Source organism: Papaver somniferum, chromosome 1, assembly GCF_003573695.1.
Source record: "Papaver somniferum cultivar HN1 chromosome 1, ASM357369v1, whole genome shotgun sequence".
Lineage (NCBI taxonomy): Eukaryota > Viridiplantae > Streptophyta > Magnoliopsida > Ranunculales > Papaveraceae > Papaver > Papaver somniferum.
The window spans coordinates 73,579,029-73,600,504 of record NC_039358.1 but is presented as its reverse complement, the minus strand read 5'-3'; the positions used below and the strand labels follow the sequence as shown (position 1 = coordinate 73,600,504).

The 21,476-nt window shown below is 36.3% G+C and overlaps 1 protein-coding gene across 1 annotated transcript; it reads right to left on the bottom strand.

Moving 5' to 3' along the window:
- Nucleotides 1-19,918: 19,918 nt before the first annotated feature.
- LOC113290734 (actin-depolymerizing factor 5-like) lies at nucleotides 19,919-21,130 on the bottom strand. Its single transcript, XM_026540320.1, has 3 exons — nucleotides 20,972-21,130; nucleotides 20,599-20,858; nucleotides 19,919-20,509 (listed from the first exon to the last, which is right to left on the bottom strand). The coding sequence occupies exons 1-3, from the start codon at nucleotides 20,990-20,992 to the stop codon at nucleotides 20,359-20,361; spliced, it is 432 nt and encodes a 143-aa protein (XP_026396105.1). The 5' UTR covers nucleotides 20,993-21,130; the 3' UTR covers nucleotides 19,919-20,358.
- Nucleotides 21,131-21,476: the final 346 nt, after the last annotated feature.

Genomic DNA, 21,476 nt, shown 5'->3' with positions numbered 1-21,476 from the left:
CAGATTGAGAAGCATGTAATAAGGCATTCGAATTGTAGAGGGTAGATTCAAAGCCTTCTGTCAGGAAATTGAAACCCTATTAACAAGACAAGGAGATGGGATATTGAGAGAGAACTAAACCCTAGATTAGAAGAAGAAGATCATCATCAATCATTCAAATACATCAACAGATAGTAAAAAATAACTTTATATACCTCATGGATCCAAATTAGCCATGCACGAAACACCTCCTCCTAATAATCCACAGACAAAATCAATAAACCTGTAACAATCACAGTAAGAATAATAGAATCAAATTCACGATACTGATCCCCACCCATAAACTTTGTAGACACCCAAAATCCTCAACATCAAAACAAGAAAATTATTAACAAATATTTTTTTTTTTTGATACGAAGAGAAGATTTTATTTCTTAAGGTGGTGAAAAATTGTTGTCTTTTTCCAGAAGACTACATATTTCAGCATTGAAATTGTTATAAATCTCTATGCCTCTGCCAGTATTTCTAACTGACTTTGCCACTGCATCTGCGACCTGATTGTCGTCGCGCTTAACAAAAAAAGAATTACAATAACTAAAACTTTGAGATAAGTGTTTGATCTCCTTTAGTAGATTCCTGTTTTCCCAATTTATTAAAAGACAGCTACTGTTAATAGACGGTATAACCAACTGTGCATCAGCTTCAATATGGATTCTCTATACTGTTTCTCCTTCCCCCATGTCAACGCCTCTCTAACTGCCATGCACTCTCCCTCCTCTGGATTTAAGACTCCATTTGTGTAGCTTCCTCTGATCCTTCCGCAATCACCCGTGGAATCACGTATTATTAGTCCAGTGCCAAGATTTTTTAAATGATGATTAAAAGAAGCATCCACATTTATTTTAAATATGCCCTGAGCTGGAGGTACCCAATGAGAAATACACACATCTGTGACAGGATTACTTAAAGTATTATGCATATGAGAACTTAAATGAAAATTGAGTTATAAGGGTTAAGAGTAACTCCCTTAAAGACAGAATCACATCTGTCTTTCCATATTATCCATGATCCAATCATAAGAGTGAATAGTCATTTTTCATCTGTGTTGCTTGTGTTTGGGGAAAACCAACTAGAAATCCATTCTGTAACATCTGCACAATTGTTACAAACTGCATCAATGTTAATATTAACTCCACGCCAAACAGCTCTTGCATGTCTGCATTCCAAAAGTAAGTGCTCCATAGTTTCACTTCCTAATCCACAACTACCACAATGTGTGTCCATCTCATTGTTATAAGTGGCAAGTCTGACCCTTGTTGTTATTCCTCTGAGGCTCTTCCATATGAACAATTTAATTCTATGAGCAACCAGTGTGTCTTCCATAGTACTTTCCAGATAGAATTATCAATGCTCCTTCCATGGACAGTTACTTGACTGCTACAGTCAGTTAGCATTTTGTATGTGCTCTTTACAGAGAACTTGCCATCTTTAGTCGGCATCCACACCATCACATCTTCCTTAGAACAGTCTAAAAACATATTTTGAATCCTGGTGGCAGTGTTTGCATCGAAAAGAGAGTTTAATAGAGATATATTCCATGAATTACTGTCAGAAATGATCAATTCAGAGACATTTTCATAAAACCCGAATAAATCATTTACTGGAATAGGAGGGTGAGACATTCCAGTAATCCATTTTTCTGACCAAATTTTAGTCTTCTTCCCATTATTAACTTCCATGAAGAAATTTTGTTGCACAATAAGAAGACCCTTAGTAATACCATTCCAAGTGTAGGAGCAGTTCTTAGCTTCAATTTTGGAATGCAGAATATCACCATTCTTGAAGTACTTGCTGCTGAGAATTTGAACCATAAGATTATTAAATTCAGTGCATATTTTCCATGCTCACTTTGTTAAGAGAGCAAGATTCAGTTTCTCCAAATCTCTTATAGCCAGACCACCAAACTCCTTTGGTTTACAAACACCAGACCAAGCCACAGGATTAAAAGCTCTATTTGAGTGATGTCCCCTTAAAAATTTTCTCTCCAAAGTAGTTAATTTGGTGATGACATTGTTTGGAAGCTTAAAGGTGCCCATCTGGTAAGAGGGAACTGAATTCAAAACATGTTTTATCATAGTGTTAGAGCATAGCTCATTCAACCTCGCATGCGTCGCTATCTCAAGCATGTTTGTCAATATTAGTGATCAAAACTATAAGTCTTGATTTCTAGCCTACATGGCTAAGTCTCAGACTAGGATAGAAAAGTGTAGTTGAGCTCAAGGACTTCATGGCGATTCATCATACAACGATGAAGATCTATACAAGGAACCGTGGAACTTCATCAACAAAAAGGTATGTGGAGACTTGAACTTATCTATCACTCAAAAGTCTATCTCTTCTATCTCCTACTTCTTATGAGACAAAAGTCGTATGCTATATAGACTAGATCATACACATTTGACATTTCGAGCTGAGCATTCATTGCTTATCTTTTATCTCGAAATCATGTGTTGGTAAAGCGTTTCGCTTTGATCAAGTTTATCTTCACCTAGTGACGAAAGTCATGAAAAGTTTTAATCACTTTGAGAATTGTTCTGACGTGAATCGGTCTGTGAATAACGGCTACATAGCGTCCTCTGAGAATGTCTCAATGATTGAAATGAGAGTTTAGATTACATAACCATGTATTCCTTAAACCGAAGTTTTCGAACTTTGTTGATCAAGAGAAATCGGGAGGATTGTGGAATTGGCTTGCCAAGTCTGCGAACCTAGTTCGCAGACTCAGTCCTCGAACTGTCGGAAGTTCTCAACCGAGAATTTCTGCTGGGATTTTCCAAAACTCATTTGTGTGCTAAGTCCGCGAACTGGCGGAAGTTCTCATCCCGAAAATATCTGCTGAGTTTGGAAAACTCAACTGATTAACTTAAGTCTGCGAACTTGTTTGTGAACTTAAGAGGTTATGATCTAAAGATGTACTATGAACATGAAACATTAAATTACTAAGGAATGCTTTATGCAAACCGTGGCTATAATGTTCATGAGCCGATTCAATCGAATCGAATCATCTTTGTTTCAATTGTGTCTTGTGTAGTTACATAAGATCTAATAGCAATTGAACAACTCTTTAACTAGTTCATTTGAGTCAATTGAACTAGTTATGGTGAAGAAGAACAAGGTTAATATGAAATGCTTATATGGTTAACCTTTTGGGTTACTATGTTGAACCAACATACACGTACAAGTTTGGGCATGGTTTTCACGAACCCAGTAAACGTCTACCCAAGTGTGTGTGTGACAAGATAAGTTTTCGATCTAACGGTTGAGAAATATTAACTTGAATTTAAATTATGTTTTCATTTAACGGTGAATAATGATTGCTTTGTAACTAAGGCAAAACCCTGATTTGAAGGCTATATAAAGGAGACATCTAGCATTGTGCAAAACTAATCCCCACACGTCTGTGTGCTACTAGTGCGCCCGCTAGAGTCGGTCTCCATTAACCTTTAATTTTCTTCTCTAAAATCAGGTTAACGACTTAAAGACTTCATTGGGATTATGAATCCAGACCGATACTACTTTATCGTAGTTGTGTGATCTGATCTTGCGTCTTCTATCGTACGAGTACAATCGATTGATTGACTTGAGATCGTGAGAGCTCTCCGATAGACAAGATAAAGAAGTCACAAACATCTTCGTATCACTGTTTGTGATTCCTCGACAATCCGCTTGTGTTGTCGGGAAGGATTGTAGAAAGGTGATTGATTAATCTAGGCTGTTCTTCGGGAATATAAGACCGGATTATCAATTGGTTCCTATTACCTTGATTTTATATCTAAAGACGGAATAAAACCTAGGGTTTATCTGTGGGCGATAGGTTTATCCTCTTATAGACTTTTCTGTGTGAGACGGATCTGTTTATTACCAAGTCTGTGATTTTGGGTTACAACAACTCTTGGTTGTGGGTGAGATCATCTAGGGGAATCAAGTGCGTAGTATCCTGTTGGGATCAGAGGCGTAGGAGTACAACTGTACCTTGGATCGGTGGGAGACTTATTGGGGTTCAACTATAGTCCAGTCCGAAGTTAGTTTGCAGGAGGCTAGTGTCTATAGCGGCTTAATACAATGTGTATTCAATCTGGACTAGGTCCCGGGGTTTTTCTGCATTTGCGGTTTCCTCGTTAACAAAATTTCTAGTGTTGTGTTATTTCTTTTCCGCATTATATTTTATATAATTGAAATAATACAGGTTGTGCATTCGTGATCATCAATTGGAAATCCAACCTTTGGTTGTTGATTGATATTGATTGATCCTTGGACATTGATCTTCGGTACCGTCCAAGTATTCCTTGTATTTGATAAAGACTCGCTATTGTTTTTATCTTGAGTAAAAATCAAATCAAGAGAGAGATATAAACTCCTTGAGATACTTTTATCTAGATTGAGTCTGGCTGTCTACTTGATTCTCTAGCAAAGTATTTCGGAGTTAGTCCATACAGATTGCTAATCGAAATATTGGGTGGTGTTATTAGACCCCCGCTTTTTCAATTGGTATCAGAGCAGGCAAACACGTTTAAGACCTCATCAGTATGTGTTTGTAGCGATTTGACTCTATGGATAGAGGTGTTATCTCTATTAACGTACCACCAGTCTTTGATGACTCAAACTACTCAGCATGGAAAGTTGCAATGTGTGCTTATATTCAAGCATGTGATTTTAAAACCTGGGTATGTATTGTTAACGGCTATAATCCTCTGGTTAATACAAAAGACGATGTATATATACCAAAGGATGTTGGTAGTTATAGTCCTGAAGAATCTCTTGCTGCAATGCAAAACTCTTTTGGGTTAAGTGTTATCAGACAAGACGTTACCCCAGATCTTCAGTACTATGCGGCTAGTTGCACTAAGTCTAAAGAATCCTGAGATATCTTAGAAACTGTATTTGAAGACAAGAGATACGTTTCTAAGAAACATGCCATTAATGGAGGGAACAACCTCAACACTCCTTCCATGAATACCGCCTCTGGATAGGTGACAATTCGTGATCCAAATTCTGTTCGAACATTTTCATTCAATGTTGTTTCCGAGACAAGTAAATCCTCTAACTTATCTTGGGCTGATGAGTGTTGTTCATCCGGTTATCGGTTCAATAAACCGTGGTGAACAGAAAGGATCAAGGATTTCATCAAGAGGAGCGTTAGATGTGATAAACATCCACTGTCATCTATTGCTTCTAAAGATTCTATGAAAGATAAATCTCCTTATGTCGAAGTCTTGAATACGTCTGTTGAATGTGAAGTTACAGCTCTCGCAGCAGAAACCTCCATACACTCAAAATCTGATTCAGAAATTGAGTCTGACACAGAGATTTTCGATTTCTTGAACAAAGAGGTCCTTCAAGAAAATCTTCAATTAAAAGCTTTATTGAAGAAACTGGAATCTTTAATCCAAGTGAAAGATCTTGAGATAGATTGTCTTAATGATCAACTCACCATGACCATTTTTCTAAAGGAAAAAGAGATTAATACTCTCAAAGATGATCTTCAACGATTATCTGGAAGTTCTGATAAAATCTCAGCAATGTTATTTGGTCACAAATCCTTTGGAAACACCAATGGTTTAGGATTTAAGAGCAAGACTGCTGACATCGACAACTATGTTCCTAAGTGTCATGGGAAAACAAAGGCTAACAGTTGTAATAAACAGAAGGCACTTCAACAAGACAAAGGTTCGCCGGGTTGTTAGTTTTGTGGAAATGCAAATCATATTCAAAACACGTGTTGGAGATTCAAGCAGAGGAACAAGAGAATTTCTAAACTACAGGAGAACATGCAAATGTTGAATCTGGATAATCAAAGGTCGTGCAAAACCAATACTTCCAGAATCAGAAGAAGGAGGAAAACTGTTTTTGCAACAAGCCTTGACAAGCAAAGGGAGCATCTGGCTCACTTTGTCTCTGACTGAGCTCGGAGACGCCTGCGTCCTCATTCTTAGCTTGAGAGGATTGAGGCTCTGCATCTTGTGGCTCAAGTATGTATCTTTGTTTGTTAAATATCCTGCTAACAATATTGTTTGTGGATCCTTGAACTGTGGAAGACTGTGTCAAGGATTATGATGTGACCTTTTTAAATCTTCTTATCTTCTTCTTTCTTCTCATACGTTTTCATGGCTCTTGTGACTAGAAGCACTTCTAAAAGTAATGCAGTAGAAGCAGTCAATGTATATATATGCAAAGGAATTACTTCCTCAAGGATGATAAAGAAGAAGTCTATAATCAATGAGTTTTTCAATAACAAGAAGGAGTTTTCTGTAGATGCCCTGAGAAAGATCTACAATACCTAGTAAGTCTTCTTTTTGAATTAGTTGGAAGAATAACTAGTGCTTTGAATAGCGATGATTGTGACTACACATAGCTATTTTTGTTTTCATCTTCTTGTGTTATTTTTTAGGTTTATTGGTTTAAAATTCTAAAAATATTTGGAGGATGATGTTTATTGCAGTATTTTAATGGTGTGTGATATTGCAATATTTTTATGGGATATGTATTGTTTACGTCCGTGAACTTGAAGGTCCCATATTGCAGTCAAAAGTAAATTCGTTCATGAATCAGTATTCGTATTGATGAAAGGACGAATGGACTTTTGACATATACAAAAGTTAAGCCTATGTAATCATTAATTTGATGGAAAATAGGATAAAATCTTGTGTTCATCAAGGATAAAGTCTATTATGTCGTTATGATGGAAAATATAATAGATCCTTGTATGTTATCCACGATATTGATCTTCATTGATCCATTTTATTATGTTGTACCGTGAAGGCTCCATTGTGTGTCTCATGTTGAGCACCTTACAACTAAGTCGATTTACCTTGGCTTTGTTGGTTGTTCCATAAGATGCTATATGTCGAGCATTAAGAACTAAATTAATAAACATGTTTGGCTATTTAGTTTGTACTCCATAAGTTTTCTTTCTTATGTTGAGTACATGTACGGTTAAGGTTGTCATATTCTATGATGAACTTAGTCGGGGTTCCATAAGTTCTCTTATGTTGAGCCCAAAATAATTAAATTGATTACTTCGGTGATTAGTTTGGTTATTAGTATTCCAATTAGATTAATGATAGGTTCTCTTGTAATTAATCTAGCTGAGTTTTCATATATTCCACAAGTTCTTGTGTTGAGTATATGAAAGGCTACACTATCATGTTCTTTGGTTAATGTAGTCATATATTCCGTAAGATTTTTCTTATGTTGCGTATTTGAACGGTTATGTTAGTCAACTTCGTGTGATTGACTTAGTCGTAGCTCCGTGAATTTACTTATGTTGAGCACTTTCAATTAAATTGATCACTTTTGTGGTTTGATTTAGTTACGTATTCTAATTGAATTAATCATGGGTTTACTTGTGGTTAATTTGGTTGAGCTGTGGATATAGAAAATCATTCCTATGGTTTTTGGTGTCCAATATAAAATCCTTCTTTTCTTTCGAAATTAAGGTCGCTATTGTTGTTCTCTCGGGAATGACATCAAATGGGGGAGAGTTCTTTTGAACTTGTGCTTAATGGTAATATCTTGCGGGGAGTGCGGTTGTGGAATTTTATAGGGGTTATCTTGTATCTTAAAACTCCTTGATGAATGATGTTAGCTTCGGCTATTAGATTGCATCTAAATTAAGTTGGTATGGATTTTTCTTTTGGTCATGAAATGTCTCTTGTGGAAATTTCATTATGATCCCATTCTTGTACCTTTGCCAATTTTATTGACAAAAAGGGGAAGAAATATTGTAGTTCACACTACAAATACATATGGTTTTCGGATCATTGTATAAGGGGGAGTGGTTTCCATGATCGAGATGGAGTATTGACCAAGGGGGAGTGATACATATCACCGTAGTATTATTGTTAAATTCGTGATACATTTGGACTTTGATGTTATATAATAATACTATGACACTGTATAATAATGATCGAGAATCTCTATTTCTCTCACTATTATAGCTACGGATCTTCAACAACGATGGTGCCAAACTTACAACCTTTGGGATTATTGGAGTACTTGGAAGGACGAATATTTCAAGTAACGTTGAAGATTAGACTATGGAATATGAGCCACTAAAGTTTATCTTTTTTGTATTCCATATGTATTAATAGTTTTGTCACTAAAATTGACAAAGGGGGAGATTGTTAGAGCATAGCTCGGTCAACCTCGCATGCGTTGCTATCTCAAGCATGTTTGTCAATATTAGTGATCAAAACTATAAGTCTTGATTTCTAGCCTACATAGCTAAGTCTCGGACAAGGATAGAAAAGTGTAGTTGAGCTCAAGGACTTCATGGCGATTCATCATACAACGACGAAGATCTATACAAGGAACCGTGTAACTTCATCAACAAAAAGGTATGTGGAGACTTGAACTTATCTATCACTCAAAAGTCTATCTCTTATATCTCCTACTTCTTATGAGACAAGTTGTATGCTATATAGACTAGATCATACACACTAGACATTTCGAGTTGAGCATTCATTGCTTATCTTTTATCTCGAAATCGTGTGTTGGTAAAGCGTTTCGCTTTGATCAAGTTTATTTTCACCTAGTGACGAAAGTCATGAAAAATTTCAATCACTTTGAGAATTGTTCTGACGTGAATCGGTCTGTGAATAACGGCTACATAGCGTCCTCTGAGAATGTCTCAATGATTGAAATGAGAGTTTAGATTACATAACCATGTATTCTTTGAACCGAAGTTTTCGAACTTTGTTGATCAAGAGAAATCGGGAGGATTGTGGAATTGGCTTGCCAAGTCCGCGAACTGTCGGAAGTTCTCGACCGAGAATTTCTGCTGGGATTTTCCAAAACTCGTTTGTGTGCTAAGTCCGCGAACTCAGTCCGCGAACCCATTCCGCGAACTGGCGGAAGTTCTCATCCCGAGAATTTCTGCTGAGTTTGGAAAACGCAACCGATTAACTTAAGTCCGCGAACTTATTTGTGAACTTAAGAAGTTATGATCTAAAGATGTGCTCTGAACATGAAACATTAAATTACTAAGGAATGCTTTATGCAAACTGTGGCTATAATATTCATGAGCCGATTCAATCGAATCGAATCATCTTTGTTTCAATTGTGTCTTGTGTAGTTACATAAGATCTCATAGCAATTGAACAACTCTTTAACTAGTTCATTTGAGTCAATTGAACTAGTTATGGTGAAGAAGAACAAGGTTAATATGAAATGCTCATATGGTTAACCTTTTGGGTTACTATGTTGAACCAACATACACGTACACGTTTGGGCATGGTTTTCACGAACCCAGTAAACGTCTACCCGAGTGTGTGTGACAAGCTAAGTTTTCGATATAACGGTTGAGAAATATTAACTTGAATCTAAATCAGGTTTTCATCTAACGGTGCATAAGGATTGCTTTGTAACTAAGGCAAAAACCTGATTTGAAGGCTATATAAAGGAGACATCTAGAATTGTGCAAAACTAATCCCCACACGTCTGTGTGCTACTAGTGCGCCCGCTAGAGTCGATCTCCATTAACCTTTGATTTTCTTCTCTAAAATCAGGTTAACGACTTAAAGACTTCATTGGGATTGTGAAGACAGACCGATACTAGTTTATCGTAGTTGTGTGATCTGATCTTGCGTCTTCTATCGTACGAGTACAATCGATTGATTGAATTGAGATCATGAGAGTTCTCCGATAGGCAACATAAAGAAGTCACAAACATCTTCGTCTCACTGTTTGTGATTCCTCGACAATCCGCTTGTGTAGTCAGAAAGGATTGTAGAGAGGTGATTGATTAATCTAGGCTGTTTTTCGGGAATATAAGATAGGATTATCAATTGGTTCATGTTACCTTGATTTTATATCTAAAGACGGAACAAAACCTAGGGTTTATCTGTAGGAGACAGATTTATCCTCTTATAGACATTTCTGTGTGAGACAGATCTGTTTATTATCAAGTCTGTGATTTTGGGTTACAACAACTCTTGGTTGTGGGTGAGATCAGCTAGGGGAATCAAGTGCGTAGTATCCTGCTGGGATCAGAGGCGTTGGAGTACAACTGTACCTTCGATCGGTGGGAGACTGATTGGGGTTCAACTATAGTCCAGTCCGAAGTTAGTTTGCAGGAGGCTAGTGTCTGTAGCGGCTTAATACGGTGTGTATTCAATCTGGACTAGGTCCCGGGATTTTTCTGCATTTGCGGTTTCCTCGTTAACAAAATTTCTGGTGTCTGTGTTATTTCTTTTCCGCATTATATTTTATATAATTGAAATAATACAGGTTGTGCGTTCATGATCATCAATTGGAAATCCAACCTTTGGTTGTTGATTGATATTGATTGATCCGTCTTTGGTACCATCCAAGTATTCCTTATATTTGATAAAGACTCACTATTTTTTTTAGCTTGAGTAAAAATCAAATCAAGAGAGAGATATTAAATCCTTGAGATACTTTTATCTAGATTGAGTCTGACTGTCTAGTTGATTCTCTAGCAAAGTATTTCGGAGTTAGTCCATACAGATTGCTAATCGAAATATTGGGCGGTGTTGTGAGACCCCCGCTTTTTCACATAGTAACTCTCCCTGCTTGGGAAAGATTAAGATCATTGTAGGCAGTGGCGAATCCAGAACAAAAGTTTCATGGGGGCACAACTTTTTCTCGAAGATCATAAGAAAAATGTATTTTAAAAAACAACGATAATAATCCCAAATTCTTCCATCAGTAAAAAAAATGATATAGAATTTAAGTCATTGAAGAACAGAAAACGAGACATTTGAGTAGCCTTTAGGGAATAAACTACCTAATCTCAAAGCAAGAAGAAGATACCTTTACCAGTAATGCACAAGTAACAGGCAAATTTGACTGCCAGCGCAAAATCACTCTGTGCACAGATGCACATCGCTTCAATACAATAAAGAGCGGAGTTAATTATATGCGCAGGCAACACGTTTTTGCATTTTTCATTAAGAGATTGTCGTGCACACAAGGAGGACTAAATCATTCACAATCGGAAGGGTTTAAAAAGCACAAAATATGATTTGTGCTCGTGCATTGGATGACCAGGAGAAGTAGTTTTTCTCTTATGATTTGGTATATGGTAAAAACAGAAAACTGGTAACTGCATTCAAGTGAGAACCCAAGAAAAGTGGTGTTGGCAATGGGATGAAAGTGGGTGCGATCGAATTAATACTATTAATCATTCATTCATTTGCTTAATTTTTAAAAAGAAATCTGGTTAACTGGTTTGATTAGTCTTGTTTGTATGGATCATTCATATATATCAAATTTAAACCTAGGGAAATCAGTTTGTTTACGATAAAATAGGGATTGTATCACAACTAATCCCTAATATTCTGGTAGTTTTGCATTTTGTAAGATTTGGATACGAAAATATGGTTGAATTAGTTTCAAAAACATCATTTTATCCGGGAAATTCACTTGAATATTGTGGGGTCACAATATGATTTTGGACGATAATTACTTGTGATTTTTACTTTTTCTAAAAAACCTATGGGGGCCAGTGTAGATTCGTCCCTGATTGTAGGTAGATAACCTGTACTTAAAACTCTCTTGTATTGATTTGAATGTTTCTTGTTTAGAATGACCAAGTATAAGAGGTGAGCTCAAGTACCTTTTTTTAGAACTCATAACCTTAACTCCAAGAATTTGAGTGAGACATTGAGCTGTTTCTGGTTTTGTATTTTTGCTGAAATGAACTGAGGACTTATCAAAGTTTATAACTTGTCCAGATTGAGAACTGAAGTTGTTGAGAAGATCCAGAAGATTGTTAACTGAATCAAGATTGGCTTGAGTGAAAATCAAACAATCATCTGCAAATAGTAGATGATTTATGGATGGAGAGTTACCTGCCACTTTAATACCCTTAATCAATTTATCTTGCTGTGCTGCAATGAGTTGCCTTGAAATATATTCCATTGCAAGAATAAACAAGAAAGGAGACAAAGGATCACCTTGTCTTATCCCTCTTGCGGGATGATATTCTTCACAAGGGGAACCATTGAGAATAACTGCTAGAGTAGTTGTACTAATATATTGATGAACAAGTTGACAAAAATATTCCTTGAAACCAAAGTAATTCAATACCTTGATTAGAAAAGTCCATTCAAGCCTATCAAAGGCCTTAGACATATCTAACTTGAGAGCTAACCAACCAATCTGACCTATTTTTCTCTTCATGGAATGGATAATATCTTTTGAAATGATAGTATTATCACTGATGAGCCTTCCTGAAACATATGCTGCCTGATATGGAGATATGATTTTCTCCATTAAATACTTCATCCTATTGACAAGAATTTTGGAAATAATTTTAAAAGATGTGTTGCATAAACCAATAGGCCTGAAATCAGCTGCACAAATTGATTTTTTCTTTTTGGGAATAAGAGAAATGTAGGTGTTGTTGATTTGCTTAAACATGTATTTGGATTCAAAGAACTTTTTACCAGAAGACACACATCGTCTCCAACAGTGCTCCACTGACTTTTATAGAATCCTGCTTGAAACCCTTCTGGACCAGGTGCACTCCAGTTCTCCATACTTTTTAAAGTAGAAAAAATGTCTTCATCAGTAGGGATTCTGGTGAGCAACATATTTTTTTCTTCAGTGATGCAAGTAGGAAGAATTAAGAAAGAACCTTCATCAAGAGTAGGACAACAAGAAGTATTTATGCTCTTAAAATGGGAAGTAAGATGAGCTGCAATAACTTCTCTTTTTTGAAGCCAAACTCCATTCTGATCTTGTAATGCATCAATGTTGTTTCTATACTTTTTCATGTTACATTTTGAATGAAAGTATCTAGTGTTGTTATCTTTCTCTTTAATGAATACATCTCTTGATTTTTGTTGGTAGAAGTCCATCTGAATTTTATGCCACTTATTAAGATCATTGTTGATGGAGATAACTTGGTCTTGAATGATATTGGTAGGAGGATGAGCTTGTAGAATTTCCAATTGCTTTTGAATATCATCAACCTGCTTGTTCACATTGCCAAAATGTTACTTGTTCCATCTAGATAAATCTTTTCTAACAGCCTTTTGTTTCTTGGTGAGTATAAAACCAGGAGAACCAGAAAATTCACTTTTCCAAGCATTAAAAATAACATTAGAACAAGAATCATCATTTAACTAGGTAAGGAAAAATTTGAAAGGTTTCCAACAATTATTGATATTAGTATCTGAAGAAAGCAAAATTGGATTGTGGTCACTACCTACTTGATTCAGATGATGCAGTTTGGAATTAGGAAAATTAATGAGCCAATCACTATTCCCTAATGCCATATCAATTCTAGATTGTTTAGCCCCTGTACCTAGGTTATTGTTAGTCCAAGTGTAGTTTTTGCCTGAGTAACCAAGATCAATTATACCACTTTCATGAATTAAATTATTTACCCAACCATCTATAGAAGAAGAAGCACTACCTACAGTGTCAGGTAAATGGAAATTCAAATCTCCTAAAACAACCCATGGCATTCTACTAGCTTTACTAATACTTAGAATGTAATTCCATTGTTCTTTATTTTTATTATAATTGTTCAGACCATACATATAAGTGACTAGAATTTCAGGTTTACTGAGATCATAATGAACAATTATGTTGAACATATTGTGATCAGCTCCAACAACATCACAAGCAAATCCATTCTTCCAAAGCAAGACTAAACCACCAGAGAGACGTACTGGCTCTAAGAAAGCCATATTTGGGTATTGAAATTGTTTCAGAAGAGGTTTACATTGGTTTTGACCAATTTTTGTTTCACACAGAAAAACAATGTCTGGGTTTTGAGTCCTTATAAGTTCAGCTAAATGATTTCTAGTTGAAATATTTTTAAAGCCTTGGACATTCCAAGAAATTATCCTCATGTTGAAAGAAAAAACAATGTTAGATAAGTAAAAAGTAGATATAAGATGAGAAATAAAATGTCTTGAAGATACCTGATTCTCCACTGATGCATTGCCTGATTGTGCAGTTTTCTTGATAGTCATTTGTGGAGCAGAAATCTCCAATTGTTTTCCGTTACCATGATTAGCAGAGGATGAAGTTTGAATATGAGTTTCATTTTGGCTAGTAGAATTTCTATGACGCTTGCCTAGTCTGCCATTTTCTTCAAGAGTATCTCCACTGCTACTTGTTGAAGCATTACCATAGCCAATGAATAAACCATCTTTTGGTGGAACAAAATGGGTCACCTTTACCACTGTCTTTTGTCTATGCTGAGGAGCAGCGTCCAGACCAGTTTGCTTTACATCAACATTTTTCCCTTGAGATTTAGTGTTCCAAAAAAAAATGAGGTTTTTGATGAGCTAATTCCAAGAATTTTGTTGCAGCAGCTCAAGCCTTGTTTGAGTGTTTTAACACAAAACAATAGGGGCAAATCCTATGTGGTTGCTTTTCATAGTAGAATCTAATCCATTTTGTGTTACCAGCTGAGTTTACTGCCAAGATTCCTCTTCTCAAAGGAGTAAGCAGATTAATTTTCACACAAACTTTCACAGATTTACCTGGTGCAGGAATTGCATCTTTTGGTTCAATAACACGAACTTCTCCCATGATTCTCCCCATATCCTCAACAATCTTGACCTTCATGAGTTCTGTAAGTAGTCCTTTTAGTTCAATCTAAAAATCTTGAATTCCCAATCAAAGTCCTGATAAATACAATTTTCCCAGTAATGATGAAGGACAGTTAGATACCCATCAATGCTCCATGGTCTTGTAATGAACACCTTGTTGAGAATTGTATGGTTCTTAAACTTGAAGACCATAGTGTTTGGCTCAAGTTCAATAACTTTAACTTCATCAGGTTGGAGAAAATTCCAAGTAAATTGAATCTGCCTCTCCACCATCTTGTCACTCATATTCCCTTCAATGATGATTTTTCCAATGAGGCAGTTATCCCATTGACTTTCTTCTGCATCTTCCCCTTCAGATTCATAGTGATAAACAATGGCTTCCGATACACTTCCTAATTCAAGTGCTGCACTCTGGAACTTTTCTGCAAGGTCTGTGACTGATTCAATTGGAACTTCCGCCATTTTCCTAAAACTGGTTGAACTATAGCTGCCTCCAAAACAATGTTGATGTTTATAAATCTTTTGGCTTGAAGGTAATTGACAACAATACCATATTTTGACTGTTGGATACTCGACCTATAAGATATATTCAAGGAGTGAATTTTGGATGAAACTATGGAAAGTTGGCTGAGATTGATTGACTTGCGAGAAGAGGGGGACTAAATTTCAAATTTGTAACGGCTTTTTCGGTGCGGTGAAAACTGAATGCCACGTGTTCTTACGTTTTGAATTTGAAAATAATCAGTAGCAGGATCGGCGCTAACTCGGGAATCGTCTTGAACTGCAATCTTGGTAATGGAAATAATGGAGACTTCTTTAGCTTCAACGAGCTTATAATCAACCACAATAAACGCTAAAACTATCAGAGACACAGAGACAAACGTCTGTGTGACAAACGTCGTATGGGCAAACGCCATTTTAACTTGAAAACTTGCACAATCTGTTAATACACAGTGAAGAAAGAAGATAATTAGTGAGAAATCAAAAACAAACAAAAATAAAACGGAAGTAAAGAAAATAACAGAGAAAAGAGAACCAAACGAGTGGTGATTTTTTTTTAAAGGGGATTCATAATGAAAGGAAATGCAAAAACGAGACAAAACTAGTAGAAATTAATCAACAGTGAAGAAATTTGATTGTAAAAAGTCTTTAAGAAATTTCACTGAGTTGACTCCATATTTTAGTAGTTATATGCTCTGGATCCAAAATCTATCTCAAAACTGATTTTTCCAGCATAATGTGGAAGAACGCTTAGATGAAAACCAAAATCCAAAATCCATCTCAAAACTGATCCAAAATCCAAAATCTATTTGTTTTAGTTACCACTTTGAATATGCACTCATTATGTGGAAGAATGCTTCATAAATATATAAAATATATTACTAACCCAGATATGTTGAAACCTAACACCCAAAAGAGAGAGGCGAAGTCACGAAAGGGGAAAAGGCAGATGTGTTTTTTTATAAGCCAAGAGGAGGATCTAAACTTCAAATTTCAAAACTTATGGGTCATCAGTGTCTTGTCGTCCTACTTTGTTGTAAGTGAGTAGAGTTATAAGCCGACCAAGACACTGATGACCCAGAAATTTTGAAGTTTGATCGTCGATAATCACCTGAAGCATAATAAAGTTTCCTCCGATGTTTGTACTTGTCAACCTAGATGCGGTCGCAAGTTGGTCCAGCAGGTTAGCTAGCGCATCCGTTCCCCAAGCATACTTATTAACGGTAGCAAGATTCTTTATTAATTGGAGATAATTAGCATTTATCTTGTTTCCGATAAGGTCAGGAAAGATATCTCTGCCAAGAGTATAAAGCAAGTAGGAGGTTCCGGTTTGCTTCACTTTGATATCGTCCATTACCAACAACCCATCCTTTACTCTCTCTCCTTTGTGTTCTCAAATTCCCTTCTCAAGTTACTTAACTTGATCTTCTTATTTTTCTTATTTCTCCCATGGGATATGAAAACAGAATCGACATCTTTAACGGATCGAAAAAACTCCAACTCATTTTTGTATGCATTCCAACCAATAGTTTCCTCGAACAAATGGTAGAGCTCCTCCCAACTCATGTCATAATAATCAGCATCCATGCTTACACCCCTTGCTTTAAGCCCTGTAATCTTACTCGCATCATCAGGAGTGATTGCCATCTCTCCAAAAGGTAATTGAAATGTGTAAGTCTCTGGAAAAAATATCTCGGAAAAGGCGGAGGCCGTCACACTATCATATTCCTGATGTCCATATTGAATGGCAGGCCATAAAGCAGGGGATTGTACGTAAGCAACCACCTCAGGAACCTTTTCAGAAAGTTTACATTCCGCTTCCCTCTGGTGTCTCAATACTCTGACTGCACGGTTGTGATCAGGAGTCTCATAAATTTTCTTTGCCCAAGAGTCGGCATAACCAATCAACACATTTCTTCCTGTTCCGGAAGACCATGAGGAAAACCATCCGATCGAGGTGGAATTACGTCATCTTCATCAGGAATGTGTAAACATGTGATCCGTTTTTTTGCAACTTTCTTCTCTTTCTCGGGTTTTGCAACCTTCTTCCCTTTCTTCCCTTTTTCGGGTATTCGTTGGGGTTGTGTTTCTTGATTATCATCATCTATTCCTCTTCTTGTCTTTCAACTCTTCCTTGTTCATCTTCTTCTTCTAAAATGTCTCCTCTACCTCCCACTCCCAATTTCTTCTTACCTCCTTCTTGGGGATCGGGTGTTTTAGAAGTAGAAGGTGTTACCTCCATCTTCTTCCTCTTTTGAGCTGCATTGTTCCTGACACAAGTATAAAAGTTATAATCCTAATACTTCGAACAACAAAGGAATACGAACTGTATGAAATATGAATTTGAAATTCCTAAAAAAATTTCAACAAATGAACAGGTTCAGCTAACCCGAAGTAACACAAATGAGCCGAACTATGTCTTAAAATTTTGATTATAATACATAGAGAGTGTTTCGGATTATATGTACAAGATACTTCCAAGCCGATCCTACATATTCGGTGCAAAACTAATAGTATCGAATAAGCCGAATCCATACTTAAGAATTGCAACACATATTCGACGCATAATGGAATCATAGAAAAAGTTGATCCCCTACACTTCCACAATTTATGAATTCAAACAACACATATTCGGCTCAAACCTAATAGTATCGAAAAAGCCGAATCTATACTTATGAATTTCAACACATATGCGGCGCATAATGAAATCGTAAAATAAGTCGAACCTATACACTTGCATAATTTATGAAATTCTAACAATACATATTCGGCTCAAAACTAATAGGATCAGATTAGCCGATCATAAATACAAGGCTTCTATGTTACTAAGTTCGGCTGATAACGAATATGAAATGTTAAGCCGAACTGTTCATATGCAGTTTCAGAGTTCAGTTTCAAGAACAATTCGGCGCAAATCTGAACTTAATTTTAAGCTGAACCCTAACCTGTAACCACCGCAAAACCCTAATTTTTGACGTATTACACCTATTATACCAATCAAAAGATCAAATAAAAGATGGGTGTGTAGAACTAACCTTCTTATTCTCATTTCAGGAGTTGGTTCTTCTTCAATTTGTTCTTCCGGTTCGATTTCTGTTTGGATTTCAGTTTGTTCTTCACTTTCTACATCTTCATCTTCATCTTCAACTGGTCCTTCAATTGATCTGTTAGAACGCGATACATTCTTACGAGGACCCATTATATAGTTGAGTTTAATCGTCGATTAAATTTTCACGAATTGACGATTATCAGTTTCGGCGATGCGATGAAGAAAAGAAGAAGAAAAGAGGTTCGACAGAGGAGAGGAGGAAGAAGAAGATTGGTTTTTGAAACTAATTTTTATTTTTATTCATTAACTGATTTTAGGTTTTTGTATTAAGAATAGGGATAGATTAATAATTTTAAAGAAATAAGGGTTTATAGGTAATTGAACTATCCATAGGATACCCTTTATAAGGTCATCCAAGATAGAACTATTGTTTTGTACCTAAAAGCTTTTGGTATGCCCAAATACAGGGTTCTTGCCGAATTGGTTGCTTTTGTTTTGAATATGGAAGCGTGTGAACCCAGTACCCAAATCTCTAGTATGCCTTTCGAGTTTCAACAAAGTTAAATTGTCTAGATTAACTGATAACTAGGACGAATCAATCAAGATTAATAGTATGAATCTGTTGTCCTAATTAGATACCAAAAGAAAATGAGAACAATCATTCCACTTTTTCTCGACTAAGTCTTTGAACAATTTTTTTTTCTTGTCGAGCCACGTACATGAACAAACTCCATTTTCCACTACGATAAATGAACAAATTTGATATTTTAGGGTCCCACAATTAATTTTATTAATATAAATAAATCGGAGTTAGATCTTACTAATGATTTTATTAATATAAACTAATAAGAATTGGGTCTCATAGATTATTTAACTAATAAAACAAATAATAAAAAACAAACACTAAATATAATAGCCAGGTTTTGGAGAGAGAAAAGCAAGGGACGTTTTTGCTTCAAACACTGGAGTTTTTCCTTCCAACTTCAGCGATCTTCCCTCCAACTCCAGCGATTGTGGCACCATCGCCCGGCCTAACATCAAGCGAGCGCTTGATCATCCAACTCAATGCTCAAACCAACAAATTTGTTAGTTTAAACATCCATTTTTCATGTTTGTTGAATCCATAATGGGATCACTAGCAACTGCATTAAGTCTTGCTCCAAATCCATGCACGCTGCCTGTACGCAGTAACTAATTGCTTTATGAGGAGAAATAGTACGTTCTACTGTATCTATGACTAGTTTTTTTCAATTCTGTGGATGGAAATGATATAGTATCTCAATTCTCAAAGAGTCGGGCGATCACAATGGAACGTGTTTCGGAGACGTTTCAAAACGTCCTATGTAGTCTCAAGAGCCAAGTCTGTATGGTACTAGATCCAGATAGAAGAATGATATAGTATCACTTGGTCGTACAAATTAAGTAGGTCACTGCATTGACTATCCTGTTATCTTGCCGGTTGGCACACTGATGATTCCACAGCGCGAATCAAGATCTTATTTCACGGCATTGATAGTTGATAGTTACTTGGCAACCAAAATCAATAACAATGACTACTACCGAGTTCCGACAACTAGTATACAAATTGGACTGCAAATTTATAGATCTAGAGATTCATTTTTCTATCACCGCCACCTCCGTCGTGGTATAACGTGGATGATTTTATAACACCGCCGTATGTTTTGTTGCCGATGGGAACCAATTGCTTATTTAATGGTCCCAACCATTTCAGTAGAGACGCTATTAGTCTCACTGCCGAATGATGATTTAAGTCGATTAATACACCATTAAGAGATTTCAAAGAAGCATATTATCAAATTATAATTAATTATTTAAGTTACATTAGTAACAAAATTTGGTTATAACCAAAGCAAAAGACAACAGTAAGTAATCATCGATGCAGTCTGTTTGGTTACAGCCTTAGGGGATATAAACGAAGCTCAATAACAACATTGCCTCGGCCTCCGGTGGGAATCACATTTTCTTATCTTTTACCTCTACGGGTTTCAGATCTTATTGCAGGTAAATATATATTAGGGAGGCGCGGAATTTTAATTAATTGCCAACTTGAAGTCTTGCCGGAGTCTTGGATAGAGTAAATGGACGGAGAACACTAATTGATATGAATCATATGATGCCAGGATATAGAGAGACTCTCCTAAAAAGTGAGCTCCAGTGGCAAAAATTGTCTCCACCCCACCAAATTCGCTCGGCATAGGAGTGTCTTGCGAAAATTTATTTGGCTCTGTCCCTAATAATGTCAAATCCCATCTCATCCGGATCAGTAGCTTGTACTTCATAATGAATACCATCCAGAACTCTTCTCAGTCCATCTTTTGATGTTGCATATAACATCTTTGCCCTTATCCTTGAAGCTGTTGGTGCCCTGTAATCAATCAATCAAATCAGTATCATCAAAATGATGATCTGAAATCGAAAATAACGATGATTGATAATCAAAAATGAAAGGATTACCATGCGATAAAGAAGATCTTGCTTTTCCTACAATTATCATCAGTAACGAAATCAAAATCAAAGACTGCATATCTACAATCATTATCAGGTAATGAAGATGTAAGATCATCGTAATTCTCAGCGGCCCCACCAACTTTATCAACGGTCACTAGCTTAGATCTTTCATCGATCTTAAAAACTATGTAACGATGAACTTTCTTCCATTTCATCTCCATGAATGCACTCTTACATTCTTCTGTTGCCCATATTCCAGTCGTTGCCTATTCAAATACAACAAATTACACCATATCAACAATTGAGTAATTAGAAATCAAAGAAGAGACTAGAGAATGGGATAGTTATCATAGAGCATCAGTATGTAGTAGTAGCATACCATCTTGAAGGCCATCGCCATGGCTGAAGCAGATCTTTAGAATAAATTTCTTACTTTTTTTTTCGATAAATTTTATTTTATTGCTTTAGGGAAAGCTGAAGAGTAGGAAGAGAAAGTGAGTAGTGAGACGTGTTATATATATAGTGAGAAAGACATCGAAATGCCACTGTAATTAATCGCAAATTACGGATTTATCGCGATTGATTCTGTGTACTACTCAAGACTGCGGCTGGTTAGCATAAGGTCTGATGGATAGATGGAATGTTTAAGTTACTGGTATGCCCTTATTTGTGATATTTTGCTAAAAACTTTATTCATTAAATGATGTGCACCACCCAAAGTTCTGCGTGATTTTTACGCTCGGTGATAGGCTGCACATAAGTCAATTCCATCTGTTTTGATTACTTGATTTTCTTCTTCCAGACAACACCACAGCCTATTATTTGTAGAATCCTATTATTGGGGTCGGAGGGGCCGGGTTTTTTGGGCTTAAAATACTAATTGC

What these genes read in the sequence shown, in the direction of transcription:
- LOC113290734 (XM_026540320.1), bottom strand. Translation starts at nt 20,992, where the DNA reads ATGGCGATGGCCTTCAAGATG. An exon ending in TGGCGATGGCCTTCAAGATG is followed by an intron (nt 20,859 to 20,971) that starts GTATGCTACTAC and finishes GTATTTGAATAG; the next exon opens with GCAACGACTGGAATATGGGC. An exon ending in AAGATCTTCTTTATCGCATG is followed by an intron (nt 20,510 to 20,598) that starts GTAATCCTTTCA and finishes GATTGATTACAG; the next exon opens with GGCACCAACAGCTTCAAGGA.